We start from the raw sequence: 17,302 nt of genomic DNA on the forward strand, positions 1-17,302 counted from the left end.
CAATAAATAAAGATGAAAGGTTGGTAACACTGTAACACCCTATTTTATAATTTGTATTCATAAGAGAAAAGGGGTGAGGGGAAAAAGAAGGAAATTGGAATACAGGTCACTTCTTGGCAAAGTGAATAAACCCTTACAGTCCCTAAGCTGTTAACTCAAGGTTTTGCAGGTTCCAAAGACAAAAACGAACGAGCTTTCCCCTTAAACTGTACCAGCGGGGCTCTACCCAATCTGGTGAGAATAGAACCCACTACTGTTAAAGGAATTAAAGATAGTTCCTGAAGCATCTGCTGTGTGTCAGTCAGTGTAGAGGACACTCCACTGCAGCCTTTCCACAACCTGTGAGTTAGCTCTTACTAGCTCTGCTGTAGAGGGGATCAAAGCCAGGTACAAAGAGCTTAAGTGATTTACTTGCCTGATGTCATAGGATAAAGATTTGAATCCAGCCCTTTCTGGCCCCCAATCTCATGCACCACACTATGCTGCCTCTCTTATCCCTAAGCCAGCTTGGATGGCCCGATGCTAGGCACTGACTTTAGAAATGACCTGGTGAGTTTCCGTACAGCCAGCAGGCCCATAAGGCCCTACAGAAATGGGACAAAGGTCATCCAAAGCGGGGCGGGGGGGGGGCGACTGGAAGCTGAGCAGCAGTGTCAACTCACAAAAAAAGGCAAGGGAAGTGGGAGCCAAGGGCGGCTCGATAAGGAGGCCTGGGGTCTTTCCAAACCACCCTCTGTGCTAGTCTTGCTACTGCTCTTTTCCTCCTTCTGTTCTACCAAGATGGCAGAAGCAAAACCCAAAGAAAAGGGATACTCAGCCAAGCACTGCTGGGTCCACCCCTGACTCAGCCACTGAACCACCTCTGACAATGAGTGTCAGCAGCTGCGCTTTAATTAACAGCTTCAGTCTGTGCAGCGACCAGAGGCCGCTGCTCCATTCTGCACTAGGCAAGGCTCTCTTCTCGTACTCCAGGGTGCCTCAATTAGACAGCATTTGAGCAAATCCCGTGGTGATGAGGGCTGAGCGTGAGGAGGGGAGTTAAGGGCAGCTGCAAGGTCGCTTATACCCAAAATGAATTATTTCAGACTGAAGTAAAGCAGACTTGATACTGGCTTCAAAAACAGAAGAGAAATAGAAATCTTTTTATGCATTGCTAAGAGGTTACACAAGCACTATAAAAAGAAAAAAATCAAACACATCTGTGGTGTTTGTAGCAACTACTGCAATCCACTGGGTGTATACTTGCTTGAGTAACAATGGACTATAAATAAAATTCACAGTATTTAAGAACAGCTCCAAAACAAAGTCCTCAAAATTAAGCATTTAACTCAGAGCAACAATGCCAGATCAGAGCCATTCTGTTGCACTGATGTTTTCGTAAAGACTTTAGGTGCAAATGTTTGTAGAACGAACCCACGGTGCTACCTAAAAACACCGTACACCTTTGGGGAGGCTGGGTGGCTCACCGGGTTAAGTGTCTGATTCTTGATTTCTGCTCAGGTCATAATCTCATGGTTTGTGGGAAAGAACCCCAAGTGGGCTCTGTACTGACAGCACGAAGCTGCTTGGGATTCTCTTGCTCCCTCTCTCTTTGCCCCTCTCCCTGGCTTGTGCTCGCTCTAACTAAATATTAAATATTAAAAAAAAAAAATAGGGACACCTGGGTGGCTCCACGAGTTAAGTGTCTGACTTTGGCTCAGTTCATGATCTCACAGCTCGTGGGTTCCAGCCCCGCGTCGGACTCTGTGCTGATAGCTCAGAGCCTGGAACTTGCTTTGAATTCTGTCTCCCTCTCTCTCTGCCCCTCCCCTGCTCAAGCTCTCTCTCTCACAAAAATAAACAAACGTTAAAAAATTAAAAAAAAAATTAAAAACACCATACATCTTTCAAATATACCAAAAACTGAACTGACTTTTACCCCTGTATACATTCCCACTCATGCCAAGTCTGACTGCTCTTACTATTATCAGACACTCTATGTGCCATTCATTAAAACCAAATTTTTCTTTTCCTTTTTCTTTGACTACAAGGTATCTGACGAAAAGCATACAACTTAGTATCTTCTGGTGGAAATGTAGATGTAGCATTCCTCAAAAGGAAGGCTGCCTGTGTGGGTGATGCTACGATGTGGCTGTGTGGTGTCATGAGGCCCTCAAGGCGGTGCTAAGGGGATGGGAGGGAACGAGTATGTGCCGCTAAGAAGTGGTGAGGCTGGGGAGCTCTGGACAATCTGCAAGGCTGAGTTGCCTATGTGGGCATCACCAACATACGAGTATGGTCATCTGTCCCTCAGACCCGTGACTCAGCTCTGTATACCTGTACGTACCCTTAGCTTCCCCTGCTTCCCCACACGTCTCAGCAGGACTATCGTCCCCTCCCCCACCTCAGGAGGGCACAGTCTCCACGGGGGACTCCTGGGCCAATGCATTTATTTTACGCTGACTCACTTATTTATATACAAAATGTTGATTTTTGAGAAGAGGGAATATCCTTTATTAACTGTGGGGTAACTTTGAAAATAATCCTATAACAATTCTGCTCTTGTTGGGTTACCCAAATGTTACTCTCTTCATTTTACATAATAAAAGGTTTGACTGTATTTCATAAAAACAATATCGATGCAATTTTAACCTTCTTAACAAATCCTACAAATTCCTTGTTTTAAAAAAAGCCTATTCTAGAAGGTTTTGAACCAAATCTTGCTCTTCAGAGTATGTAGCAGTGGATGGAATTCAAAACAAAATTACCTGTGAGTTACAAACTTTAATATCCATTCATTTTTTTGCATAAATAAAGGAAAATGTAGCAGCATTTATAAGACAAGTGCCTATCAGGTTAGAAAACAGAGTCACTTTTTGTTTGCTTTAGCCACAAATACTTATTTTAGGATCCTAACCATAAACCAAGTGGGGAATTGACTACTTACTGTTAATTCATTGATACAAAGAGCAGACACCGGAGCTCGATGGCCTCGGAGCTGGGTCAGAAAAGACAGTTTGTTCAGATCCCAGATGATGCAGGTTCGGTCACGGGACCCGCTGACGATGATGTGATAGGCTAATGACGCTGTGGCACAGGTGACCGTATCAGTATGGCCCAGTAAGGCCTAAAAGGAGAGCAGAAAAAAGCCAGGCTGATCACAGTGACTGTGCTCTGTGGGGCGCTGCAGCAGGTCCTGGGCGCACCAGGAGCGATGGGGGCATGTGCCGGGCGCTGCAGCAGGTCCTGGACAGTCTTCTTTCTCCTGTGCCAACCAGCTTTGCCTCCTCCCACGGGGAAGAGAGAGGTCTGGAGGGCTCTTGAGGCTCTAACCTCCATGTGTACATCGCTTATTTCTTGGCGCTGGGCTAGTTATCTTAGAAGGAAGGGAGAGAGGCAGTTGCAATGCAGTTTGGGTTTCTTCATGTCATTTCTACATGGAGAAGTATCATATTAATGGCTCCCAAAGTACTGAATTTAGACTCTGCATTGACTCTTTTATGCCACCACCTTCTGTTAGTCTAAGAACTATAGTTGGATGGGTTTTTAAAAATTGCACAAATGGTGAGGCCTGCACAATTATGCTACGTGGAAAAATAAAGGGGAAACGTAGTTCTGATGAGTCTGTTGAACTCCTGTTACTGACCTGGGGACTGTGCGCCCAAGAGATCCCTCTTCAGACTAGAATAAGAACTTCTGTCTTTTGTTAGGATATGAAGAGAAATAGGACCCAGGGAAATGGCAATGTGGGAGAACGAGCATTTCAGAGAAAAAGATTCAGATTACTCTTAAGAGTTCCTGAGAATTTACTATTCAAATAATGAGTTGCTTTAAAATTTTTTGTCATACATAAATCCCTTCTGAATTCTTAGATCCCAGAAGGCCGTTTTACATAAGAAGTGTCTTCTCCTGAGGGATTTCAAGCCTACTTTCTAAACTGAAAATACTGTAAGCAAGAGAGTTTGGATCAGCAGACTACACTGTCAACCTTGTGTTTGCTCATGTTGACAGTATCTATTGTTCTATGTGACTTAACTTTACACTCAGCAACCAGTGAAGTTTCTGGCCTATACACATGACTAGTGGTGGTGTAAGTGCAAGGGGTTCCATTCTTTCCACAGATATTTAAGACACTGCTGTCCAGGCCAGGCTTTAAAACAGCTTTGGAGTCACACAAAACTGAATTCACATTTTGGCTTTACCTCTAAATGTGACTTGGGGATGTGGCTTAACCTCATCAAGTAGTAGTATTTTCAGGTGTAAACAGGGCTTATAAACTACCTTGTAGAATTGTGGGGAGTTTTACATTTTTAAACACCCAGTACAGTGTTCTGAACATAACAGATGCTCAATAAATGATAGATATTATTGTTACACTGTCTTTCAAATTTGTATCCTAAAATACACTTAGATGTATATTGCATTAAACAAAACTTTATGGCAAATTCACTAATAAACCAAATATTAAAAGATGATGGCTTAATTATAAAGTTTCTTGTTTTAAGAAATATTTTATGAGAGCCAGTACATTACAAGTAATCAAATGATAAATGAGGCAAGAGAAAAATAAAAGAATCAAAGAGTTACTGGTTCAGCTGAATGGAAATCACCCAGAAAGAAAATTAATATGAATCAATAGCAAATTTAATTTGGTTTGGAAAAATCCAATTTGTATATAATACAGTTGACTATGAACAACATGGAGATTAGGGGTGCTGACTTCAGACACAGTAAAAAATCTGTGTAGCACTTCTGGCTCCCCAAAAACTTAATTACTAACAGCCTCCTGCTGACCAGAAGCCTCACTGATAACATAAACATTTGATTAACAGATATTTGGTATATTATATGTATTGTATTCTTACAATAAGGTAAGCAAGAGAAAAGAAAATATTAAGAAAGTCCTAAGAAGGGTCGCCTGGGTGGCTCAGCTGGTTAAGCGTCTGACTCTTGATTCAGGCTCAGGTCGTGATCTCATGGTTGTGAGATGGAGCCCCACGCTGAGCGTGAAGCCTGCTTGGGATTCTCTCTCTTCCTTACTCTGTCCCTCCCGCTTGGGTGTGCACAAAATAAACAAACATTAAAAAAAATGTTTCTATCTCAAAATAAAGAAACATTAAAAAAAATAAAATTGTAAGGAAAGGAAATTACATTTATAGCACTGCATTGGGTGTATCGAAAAAAAGTCTATATATGTGGGCCGGGGCACTTGAAGCCCGTGTTGTTCAAGGCTCAACTGTATTACTTATGTATTAAAAAATTCATTACCTAAAGAGAGCTTGCTTCAGATTTTAAAAAAGGACCAGCTTAGATCATTTTTAAAAACAGTATCTTCTGATTTCATTTCCTTTTTTTTTTTTTTTTAAAGCCCATTTCTAACAAAAGAACATATATTGTTTTGGTTTTGTACATTATATCCGAAGCACCCTGGAGTTAAGGAAGCTTGGGTAGTTTCTCTTGAATGCAGGCATCCGAGAGGGAACATGTCCATCTTCCATTTATTCTGTTACCTGTTTGAGAGTGAGGGTCTTAGCCTTTTCTTTCGAGGTGCCCATCTCCCAGACACACACCACTGTGCTCGTGCCACCTGTGATGACCAGCTTGGGGTTGGGACAGATCGCACAGAGGATCTGGCCCCACTCAGACAGACATTCGTAAACAGTCACTACCTGTAAAATAAAACAGACGTGAGACACACAGACTTCTGAATCGCAAGGAGCGTACTGACTGAAGGAGAACCCCAACGTGGTTGCCTCAAAGGCAAATGCCCGCGTACACACGTTCTGGGCTGGATTCATTTTAGCAACACTTCCCCGGAGACTCTACCCTGAACTAGCCCTACAGTCTCCTAACTGCAGCTGCTGTTAAAAACCATAATAAAAAGGCCTCTGCTTATAGTGGGTGTCTCCAGTTAGTCCAGTCCAGTGAAATGATGTTTTGATTACATGATGCTGTGTACGATTCAGGGGATAATCTGGTAGAAAGATGTGTTTGCTGTATGGAGTAAGTGGAAATCATGAGTGCTAATGTTTAATGAGAATGTTAACTAAACAGAATTGTGTCACAGTGTAACACACAGACTTGCACAAATTAGATCCCTCCTGAGTGCAGACGGCATGCACAGGGCACTGATACCAAGGGACACAGCAGCTGCTGCTGCTGCTGGGGTGAGGGTTTCCCATCAGCCATTTAAGAGTACAGAAGTGGTAAGCAGCCAGATGGCGACCCACCAAAACGAGGCTCTTTCAGTTGTAAGCAACGTTGAATACCTGGCTAGCTAGGACCTCCTGGAGGAATTCTTGGAGTGGGAGGGAAACTGCTAGAGCCTGGTACACCGCTTTTCAAAGGAGGCTTGTTCTGTCGGAAACATACCTTGTCCTCTAGTTCCTTTATCCTGATCTGATGCCACAAAGCTCTCCCTTCCTCTGGGCTCTGGAAGAATAGCTGACTAGCCTTTGGCCTTGGCTCTTCCCACCCCTTTCAAGCAGGATATCCAAACCACAAAAGAGTAAGATTAAATGAGCAAGAAACAATGCAAACCTTATCTGACTCATAGGTTCCCAGCCTGCAGCTGAGGTCTGCATAGCCCCAAGCGAAAGTTTTGTTCCAGGTCGGTGGGAGAAGCACCTTATTCTGTTCTACTGCAAGAATGCCTTTATCTGTGCACACTATTTGTCCCACAGGCTCTTTAAGTTCTATAAAAAACAAATCAACAGATTAGAATGGGGACTAGGAAAATGAACCTCATGATCCCATGTATAGGGGATCCTTATCTTAAATGTTCATACAAATCGAGCATCCTGACACCTACATTAGGACAAAATGACCTTAGGGGTGGAGCTTGGCTGTTGAGTCTTTGCTGGGTGGCCAGTCACCTGGGACTTCCAGCCTTCCTCTCTCCTGACAAGGCCTTCAACCCAACCTGGCCTTTGGCACCTCCTAGTGATATACAGCCTTAGACTCTGGGTCCCCCAAAGGCCCGGCTCCCTGCCCTGCACTGGGACACTGCTGGGCCCACCAGGGCTCTAAAACCATCACTGGTGGTGAGTACAGCTGGCACAGGGCAGTCTGTGTCTTGAGCCAAAATGGCACAGAGCTGGTAGCCTAACTAATTAACTAGAGCTGGATGCTCCATTTTTTGGATTTGTGTAACAGTGACAACTTCAAGACTTTGCAAAAACATTTTTTCATTCTAAGGGGGGAAAAAAACCCCTTGAAAAAGTACTTCTAGATAACTCCTAACAACATTGGCTAAAAGACAGATACTTTTAGCTGGCATATTAAAAATGCAGTCTTTTTATTGCTATTTCTAAACTGGCAGAATGTGTATAAATGAAGATTCCTGAAGTTTTCCTACATCTATGACAATAAAGTTGAGCTACAAGATTTCGGATGTTAGGAGTTTTCACTATCTTAGCGGGGCAGAGAAACCTCTTTGGTGTTTTTTTTTTTTTTTCTTTTTAGAGAGAGGGGGAGAGAGAATCTTCAGCAGTCTCCTCGCTCAGGACAGAGCCCAAAGCAGGGCTTGATCTCACGAACCATGAGATCATGACCCTAGCAGAAAACAAGAGTCGGACGCTCAACCAACTGAGCCACCTGGGTGGCCTGTTTGATTCTTTTTGATGAAAAATCCAATATTTATTGGTCAAAAAACCCAAAACAAAGCAACAGGAAAAGGAGAAAATCTAACAAGTATGGTGATTTATCATAAAAACTGTAGCACTTATTACAAACGACACTACCGTCGAAAAGCACATTTGTTATTGATAAACTAGGACTCCCCCAGAATCATGAATCATGACTTCCTGTCCCCTCACCTTTTACAGGTGTTAGAGAAGGCCTCAAGTTGTCTAGGTGATGGAAAAAGATCTTGTCACTTGTAGATCCTGGTGGGGCAGAGGTGCCCGTGCTGTCTCCATTCAGTCGGCTCCTCACTCGCTTTGGTGGATGAGGTTTTTTAAATAACTGGTAGGAGAGAAGATGACGTATCTTACAATGTAAGCAAACATTGACTGAGCCCTTTTATATGCCAGGTGTTATGTTCGCATTTTAGTTAAGTTTCACAACGACCACTAGGTACTCCATGCTTTACATTTGAGGAAAAACTTTGGGAAGCTCAGAAGGATGCCACAGGGCTTCTATCTTAGTAAGCAGGCACGAAACCATGTACTTTTTAAAAGTCTGGGTTACCACCACACTCTAGGTTACTCTGATTTCATACCTTTGCAGGAGTAAATCAATCTACTGAAGCTACAGTTGGTTAACAGTGACTTTCCAAAAAATCACTTTTAAAAAGTAACCAATTCTCTATAAGCCAGACACCATTCTGTTCCACTGAGGACAGACAGACATTCTCTCTAAATGAATTATTTCTGGCTCCAACATAGCCTTTCTTTAACAATGTTTTGGTGTCTTTTAGATGCTACTAATTTACTGAAAGTATGAATATTGTTGCCTTCTTTTTACTCTGCAGTGTCACAAGGGGAAAAAAAGAAAACAAATCTTTGGCACCCTTCTTCAGTGTTCCTATAGAACTAAAATGTTACCAATACACATTTAAAGAGGACTATTTTTCAAATATTATAGATCTTCGAATAGGCATAGAGCCATTTCTGTTGGAAAACTCATACCTGAAGAAGATATTTGGAAAATCTTAGATAAAATGATATTTTAAGTGACTAGAACACCTTCACAATTTGTGAATTTGACATTCTGGATTTCCACGAGAAAAAAGAACACCCAGAAAAAAATGCTTTGTAAAGAGAGAGACATTGAACTTATATACATATAAAGGCACAGGATCCAGGTTCCATCATTTTCTCTACATGAATGACACAGACTCCGCGGTTGTATTAAAAGACCCCCAAATCTTAAAGCTTGTTCCTGAATGGAAATTTGATGAAGAACTTTCATGAAGACCTAATGGTAGAGCACCTTGTCAGGCCAGGGTATATAACATTATATATGGATATGGGGACCTTTAAAGCTAGATTTTCCAGGATGGCTATACTTTGAAGGACTCTGTTCATCACTGGAATGTCTGAGAAATATTCAAACTATTTCTCACAGGCTGTCTGCCTCCTAAACTCAAAAGTGGAACTAAAATCCTGTGACAGTGCATGTGTCTTGATTTTATTTCTCAGAGGGTATGAAACATAGTTCCTGTACTTGTAACCCTCAGAAAAAAAGGAAAAATTTAACTATAATTCAATAAGTGTTTATCAATAAGCATTTTAAAACTGTTTATCAATAACCGTTTCACTTTGAAGGTGAGCCTGGTTCCTTGGTTGGGGGATCGGACTGTACTGTGAGTGGTGCAGGTACAGGCTCTCCTGCTGTCCGTCAGGGCTGGGCCTCATACAGAGGCTTGCCATTGTTCTGGAGTGTTCCCACCATCAACCCTGGAAACCACCTGGTTGGTTAACATACAAGGAGGAGTCCAAAAGAGATACCTGCAGCGGGAACAGGGAAGGCTAGGCAGGCTAAAGGCAGAACCTGGGGCGCTTGGGAAAGGCAAGCTGAGAACTGCCCAGCAAAGCGGGCCTTTCCGCCAGCGCTGGTTACTCCCAGCGTAGGAGGACGGGGAGGAAAGGTGGCATAATGTCTCTCAGCAGGGGTTTCCTCATCACGCAGGTGAGAGAGCAATACAGCATTTGGGTGCCGAGTGGCTAAGCGCTTGGGTCTTTCTGTTCACGTTCCAGGTAGCGAGCAGTCAGAGCAGCCAGGGCACGGCCGGTTCCATCCTTCCCACAGCAGGCACTCCGGACCAGAACACTCCTCCCGCCTGTATCCATACTCCAATCTGGACCACCACTGTCTGTTCCCTCAACTCTTTTAGAGTTTCCTAATCTGCTCCCAATGCAGCTCCCCTACAGTGTGTGCATGTATGAGACTGTAGACAGAATGTTTTAATTTTAATTCCAGTTAATTAACGTACATGGACAGAATGATCTTTAATGTATGAATATGGCCATGCCACTTCATGTCATTCCATGCTCAAAGTCAGCACTGGCTTCCTACCGGCCTTGTGATGAAACTCCACCTCTGTATGCTGGGCCCCCAAGACCCCATCTTCTTCCCTGACTGTGCTTTTCCCATTCTCCTGCCAGGTGTTGTGTAGACACACCTGCCCTGCACTAGTGTGTGAGGGGAAATGATCTTTGAACAACATTTCTGTTCACCTGGATTGCAAAAACAGAGAAGGAAGCAATAATCTAGGAGCCTACTGAACCTACTGGGTGGCATGGCTCTTCACGTGGCCTACACTTATTATATGGTCATCCATCATCTACAGCAATATTACAGCTGAAAAAATGAAACTGAGAGCGTCAATGATGAAAACATCCATACCTGTTTAGGGATCTGACCAAAATTATTAATGAACCCAATGGTGGCGGTCTCCTTTAGTGGGTCATTTATGTTGTAGATATCCACTTGACCCTCATAAAAAAGATGGTGGAAGACATTTACAGCTTCTACTGCAGCAGGGCCTTGCTGTTTATAGCCAAAGATTAAGTCAATCCACTCATGCAGATGGGCACTCACGTAATCACATTCCAAAGCCTGTAATTTCAAAACACAGGTTCAGTCACAGGCTGACTTTTATTATTTGCTCAGAAAGCAAAAGAATCGGCCAGTGGTCAAAAGGAACTAAAATAACTAAAAAAAATCGTAAGAACAATATCTGTAATTTGAACAAATGGGTGATATCTTGCTCAAGGTTCTCTCTTTGCATTGAGGTCAATGACCCAGTGAAATCCAAATTCAACTGCAAAGGGTGCTCCCGTTACCTCACGATGGACTCTGATGAATTCCCGCGGGTCCCCTTTTGCCCAGGGTGGAAGGATAACATCGCCAAGCTTGGTGCCATTTTGTTTACAGCCTGTGCAATTAGATACATTAAAAAGAAAATGAAAGATGGGATAGTTAACTTTACATTAAGTAACCAAGAAAATACCAGCTTAGAACAATGGAATTTTACCACCAGAAAAAACCCTCTGAGATCATCTACTCTAATATTTTCCTCAGTCTGCTCCTTAGAGAATTCCATCAGAGAGATTATTAAGTGTTAGCAAAACTGAGGGGCCCGCCCTGTCAAATGACTTCAGAAAATGCTGAGTTATGAAAAGTTAAACATGTTTCTTCCTGCAAAACTCCTCAGAGGCATAGCCCTTCTCTAGGAGGGATATTAGACACAACATTTCTGAAACTTAACTGACCACAGGACTCCTTTTTAATGAAACATTTTGTGAGGCTACTGTTTTGAGTTTGGAAAAACTGCTCAAATTCAATCCCTTAGGGCTGCACATTTGGAAGATCGTTAGCAATTTCTCTCAAACCTTCTTTTGTTTGGGCTTTTCCTGAAGGTTTAAAGCCTGTTGAGTCATCAGCAGTTAACCAGTACTGAATTTCTTGTCTTAATGTTTTGACAAAAGTTTGCCACTCATGTGGAGGAGGTTGCTGAAGGAACATCTAACTTTTCAGTCACTGAGGAGTCTAAGTGTTCTCTTCGCTAACAAGGAAATGAAAATACCAGAATCTTCCAGAGATATTTGAAATACATGTCATTTCTCCTCTTTCTGATTCTTAAACTTTGAGAGGGCTCTGCAGAACTGACACATATTTTGCTCCAATGATTCTCATTAAAAAAAATAAAATCTGAAATCGTATTCTTTGGTGTTAGTATATCATTTAACAGAAAAGAAAATCTGGAAAAACTACAGGGCTAACCCGGGAGAGACAAAAGTTGTGACAATGCATATTTATTCCACAGAAACTTATTTTAAATCATAGGCAATGTGAAAAATATTAAAGAAACAATTTGCTAAAAAATCTATCCCAACAAAACATATCAAATGGGACTGGCATCTCAGGAAAGAGGTCTTTTCATTTTTTGGAAGTAAAAACCAAAAGGTTAACTTTAACTTGCAGTTGTCTCGGATATAAATCAGATAATCAGATGATCAAAAACTCAATGAACAGTAATGTTGACTCGTTAGCTCAACGGCAGTTGGTTAAATAAACAGCTGTATTAGAAATTTTCAGAAGTACAATTGTTCAAATTCTGGAACACAAAGGCAGTTCCAAGTAAGGGCCAATAAAAATATTTCCTGTGGAAACAATCTTGTTTTTGCTACTGTTATTTGATGGCTTATTTTTAATGTGGTATGAAGTGAGAAATACAAAAATCAGTTTACTGTTTAAAGGAATGTCTTGACTTAGTTGGAAGAATTGTCAGATGACTGAAGAAAAAAAAAATCAATCAGGTGATTATTATCCCTCTCCCTCATTCACACCTGCAGTCCACTCTCCTTGAAATACCACCCAGACTCAATTTTTGAAAAGAAGTAATTAATTCCCAGACTTGACATATAATATACTTTTCAAAAAAAAATATGCTTATAATCCCTAATGTGATATAATTTTATTTCCCCAGCTCTATCTGCAATTTTAACGTTTAAAGAGAACATTCTGTAACACACTCTTGGTCTGACTCTGGTACCCTGCAGCTCTCCACGCACACCTGTATCTGATGGTATAAAGAGAAGAAGACCGGGGGAAGGGGTGAGGTGATGCTACTCATCCCAGAACCAGGGCAAAAACCCAAGTGCTCTTTCTTTTACATCATTCACTTTGTTTTCTGGGTAGAGGCCAAACTGTTTTGTTTTGTTCTGTGTTTTTAATTGAAGTGAAATTTACCTAACATAAACTTAGTGATTTTAAAGTGAAAAATTCAGAGGAATTTAGTACATTCAGAACGTGGTGCAGCCAACCAACCCTACTGAGCCCTAAAACATTTTCATCACCCCACAGGGAAACCTGGCACCCATTAAGCAGCTACCCTCCATTCCTCCTGCCCTCCTGTCCCTGGGGAACCACCAATCTGTATTCTGTGTCTGTAGAATTAGCTATTTCGGATGTTTCATATAAATGGAATCATATATAATATGATCTTGTGTGTCTGGCTTCTTTCACTTAGCATAATGCTTTTGAGGTGCATCCACGTTGCAGCATGCCTCAGTAATTCATACTTTTTCATGGCTGAGTAACATTCCAGTGTATGTATATTCCACAATTTGTTTACTCATTGAAAGGCATGTGGCCAGTTTCTACTACTTGGCTACTGTGCATAATGCTGCTCTGGACAGGTATGTATATATGTTTCAGTTTTTAGACATGGATCTCAGAATGGAATTGCTGGGTCATATGTGATCCTATTTTTAATTTTTGAGAAACCACCATACCATTTTCCACAGCAACTGAACCATTTTATATTCCCACTAGCAATATATGAAGGTTCTACTTTCTCCACACCCTCACTGCATCTGGCAATTTTCTGTGTGGGTTTTTCCATCACAGCCATCTTAGTGCATGTGAAGTGGCACCTCACTGTGGTTTTGATTTGCATTTCCCTAATGACTAATAATGTTGAGGATTTTTTCATGCACTTATTGGCCATTTGTGTACCTTCTTTGGAGAAATGTCTCAGGTCCTTTGTCCATTTTTTAAGTGGGTTATCTTTTTGCTGTTGAGCTCTAAGAGTTCTTTATATTCTGTATACTAGACCCTTATGAGATATGTCATTTGCAAATACTTTCTCCTATTCTGTAGGTTTTCTTGTCATCTTCTCCATAATGCCCTTAGATACAGAAGTTCTATGTTTTGATGAAGTCCAAGTCATCTTTTTTTTGTTGAAGATGCTTGTCCTTTCTCTTCTTTAAAGTTTATTTATTTTGACAAAGAGTGCATATGCATGTGCACACACACATGCGTGTGAGCAGGGGAGGGGCACAGAGAAAGGAAAAGAGAGAATTCCAGGCATGAGGTGTGATCCCACGGACTGCAAGATCATGACCTGAGCCAAAATCAAGAGTTGGAGACATAACTGACTGAGCCACCCAAGTGCCTTGATGCTTATGCTTTTGATATCCTATCTAAGAATCCATCCGCAAATACAATGATGAAGATTTAACCCTATGTTTTCTTCTAAGAGTTTTATGGCTTTAGTTCTTATATGCTAATAATGTTTTTTAAGTGTGTGATTTCATGGAGGAAAAAGGATTTATTATGAAGGTGAGCATGACAAAGACAAAGGACTTTTTTAATTTGCTTATTTAAAAGTGGACCATTTAAGTTGGATTTGCAAGTGGTCTGGGCTAAAACATTTTTCAACACATTAACTGATCCAGTGTTTCTGGAAGATTGGGGCTATCTCTTTCTTTGTATACCTCTATTTTTTTCTTTGAAAGTGGTGTCCCCAGGGAGGAGAGTAGCATTCCCCAAAGGTGAATTGTAAGTGAACACAGCAAAACAGTAATGTACGTCCGTACTCAAATGCTGTGTATGCATTTGTTGTTTTTCCCTGCTCACCATCTGTTCTATTCCTTTAAGGAGCCATCACTCACTCCAACTCTAAGGGCCAGAACTTGGTATCTTTAGCTGCTTAAAGCTGAGCTCCAGTCTCAATCAGAGGTAAGGAGAACCACTTTCAGGTCTTCTGCTGCGGCTATTGAGAGAGTCTCATTATCTTCCCCATTAGACCTGGAGCTCTAACTTCACAAGGTTAGAATTGCTGATGGACAATTAAATACAATTTAAAAACAATTTTTAAAAAGAAAAATTTCTCAGATGTATCAGATATGAACATTTCTCTGAACCTCTGAAACTTGTTGAGGTAGTACAGTAACGATCTATATGTTGAACTCTTACATATGATAGGATACAAGGTATGAAAAATATATGAAAACAGAACAATACCTGGCAGGAATATGCTAAAATGGAAACAATAGAATATGTTTTAAATACTCAGAAACCTAGATCAGCAAACTGTAGCCAAATCAAATTTACTTCCTGAAATTGCTGGATAATATAAAGAGAACAGAGTACTGATGAAACTTCTCTCCTTTTTATAAATGTTGGTTTGTCTATGTGTTTCTAGAAAATACTACCCAAACAGGATAAAGAAGAGGAATGTTCCAAAATTCTAATTTTAAAACATATTAGTATGCAAACTGAAAAGATTAAAACAATACATGGGGAAAAAACAATACATGAAAATTTGAGTGTATTATTTTTGGCTATTAATTTCAATCATAATAACTTTCATTTTTTAAAAGTTTATTTATTTTGAGAGAGAAAGAGAGAGAGCAGAGACAGAGAGGGAGAGAGAATCCTAAGCAGGCTCAGTACTGTCAGTGCCGAGCCCAGTGTGGGGCTCAATCCTACAAACTGCGAGATCATGACCTGAGCCGAAATGAAGAGTTGGACACTTAACCAACTGAGCCACCCAGGCACCCCTCAATCATAATTTTCAAATAAATTTTTACCTCATCTTTGGTTTTTATTGAAACAACAATATTCTGACCATTGGATGTAATCTGGTCAATTTCTAAATTTTCCTAATATTCTGCATTTGAAACAGCTATTTTGAACATATCTCTATTTTTCGTTTTAGATTTACTCCCACACACCTGATTATAGTAAATAACAGCTGCTGAAACCACAAGGAAGTCTTTCCTTGTCAGTGTTTACTGTAGACAATATTCAGGAAAGTGACATTTCTACTGATTAAAGTGCCTAAGACAGTGTCATAGCCGTACGTACCTAGATCAAAGTTGTTGGAATTGAACAGGAATTCTGGTAAGTAAAAAAATTCTGGGATAAGTTCTTTTACATCTGCCATGTTGTGCTTTGATGCTGAATACCAGGCCTCACGTACACTGTGGAACATTCGGTCAGCCAGGTCAAAGTGGCCTCCCTGTGGGCAGAACGAGAAGGCACCTCTCTGTTAGAGAACAACCCCCATCTCACAGTTTCTGTCAAGCTCAGGGGCTTGAAAAAACTCAAATAAAAACATCTGGGGACAATTCAATTTCCCATCATCCTACGCCAAAAACATAAAATTTTAAATCATCACAAAAAGAAAATTAATCTAATTCTTTTGGGGCTATTCTTTACAAAGAGTACTTAAAGTATGTATTTTGTAATCAATGTGAAATCCAAATAAGACGACTTTGAAAAATCATTAAGAAATTACTTTTTGGTGAGAGGGCAAGAGTGTAAGGAAATATGAATTCTTCCACGGTTTGATGATGCTCTCCTAAAAAAAGAGATTCTAATGTAGCCATGTATAGCCATCTATATATGTATGACTAATTTTATAAATTAACATGACATTCAAGTTCTCACACTGCCAAGAATTACTTGAAAAACTAAGGAGGTGATCAAAAAGTTATAAATATAATGAATTCAAATAGAAAAGGATTTCTTTTGCTAACACAGTCTCAAAGATATACCATCCCCTTCCTCAGTCAAACTCCCTATTGCTGTTTTCTTTTAATTAAAAAAATATTTTTAACATTTACTTATTTTTGAGAGACTGAGAGACAGAGCATGCTTGAAGGAGGGGCTGAGAGAGAAGACAGAATCCAAAACAGGCTCCAGTCGCCAAGTTGTCAGCACAGAGCCCGACGCGGGGCTGAACTCATGAGCTGTGAAATCATGACCTGAGCCGAAGTCAGACGGTTAACCAACTGAGCCACCCAGGTGCCCCCCATGGCTGTGTTTTAAGTGAACACTGTGTATCTTTCTGATGAAGCTCACCGCAGGAAAATGCCAAAGTCCATACGATGCCACCAAGGCCTGCCACTTCTCTGATGTCATCTTCTATGACTTTCTCCTCCACTTACTCTGCTTCAAACACTGGCTTTCCTGCTGATCCTAAAACATCTCAGGCACATGCCTGACGTGGGGCCCTATCATGGGCTCTTCCTTCTACCTGGAACAGTCTTTCGCCAGATATATGCATGAGTAACTGCGTCATGCCCTTCAAGTTTTTGTTCACATGCTGCCTTTCAAACGGGACCTACCTACCCTAACCACTGTATTTAAAACTGCATTGTGCCCACCCCTACCTTCTACTCCTGTGCTTCCCATCCCCCTTTCTCTGATCTGTATTTTTTTGAGAGCATTTATCATATTCTAAAACACTTTACAATTTATTTATTTATTATTCTTATCTGCCTTCCTCAACTAAAATATATACGCTCTACAAAGTAGGGCTTTGGTCCTTACTCATTGATATCTTCCATGTACTTAGAACAGTGCCTGGTACATAGTAGGTATTCAACAAATATTTGCTCAATAAATGAAAGAGAATGTGGAGACAAGCAATTATAATAAAGAAGAGAGCAAATGAGCTAGACTGTACTACTTTTTTTTTTTTTTTAAATGTTTGTCAAATTCAACCAGTCAAGACTGAATTTCATACACCTGTCTGGAAAGTATATGGTACTTGCTTCTTTGACTAAAGGACCCTGGCACT

General features: G+C 40.8%; 1 protein-coding gene across 4 annotated transcripts in view; it reads right to left on the reverse strand.

Moving 5' to 3' along the window:
- Positions 1-17,302, reverse strand: part of WDFY3 (WD repeat and FYVE domain containing 3) — a 240,653-nt gene that overhangs the window by 11,774 nt on the left and 211,577 nt on the right. For all 4 annotated transcript variants that reach the window (XM_039217080.1, XM_039217078.1, XM_039217079.1 and 1 more), the window contains 7 exons: positions 15,583-15,736; positions 10,770-10,861; positions 10,330-10,542; positions 7,797-7,944; positions 6,520-6,674; positions 5,490-5,648; positions 2,927-3,106 (listed from right to left, as the gene is read on the reverse strand). In XM_039217080.1, coding sequence (XP_039073011.1) covers positions 2,927-3,106; positions 5,490-5,648; positions 6,520-6,674; positions 7,797-7,944; positions 10,330-10,542; positions 10,770-10,861; positions 15,583-15,736 — 1,101 coding nt within the window. The remainder of the gene's footprint in view (positions 1-2,926; positions 3,107-5,489; positions 5,649-6,519; positions 6,675-7,796; positions 7,945-10,329; positions 10,543-10,769; positions 10,862-15,582; positions 15,737-17,302) is intronic.

The sequence above is a fragment of the Hyaena hyaena genome, unplaced genomic scaffold (assembly GCF_003009895.1).
Source record: "Hyaena hyaena isolate Hyena2069 unplaced genomic scaffold, ASM300989v1 scaffold_664, whole genome shotgun sequence".
NCBI lineage: Eukaryota > Metazoa > Chordata > Mammalia > Carnivora > Hyaenidae > Hyaena > Hyaena hyaena.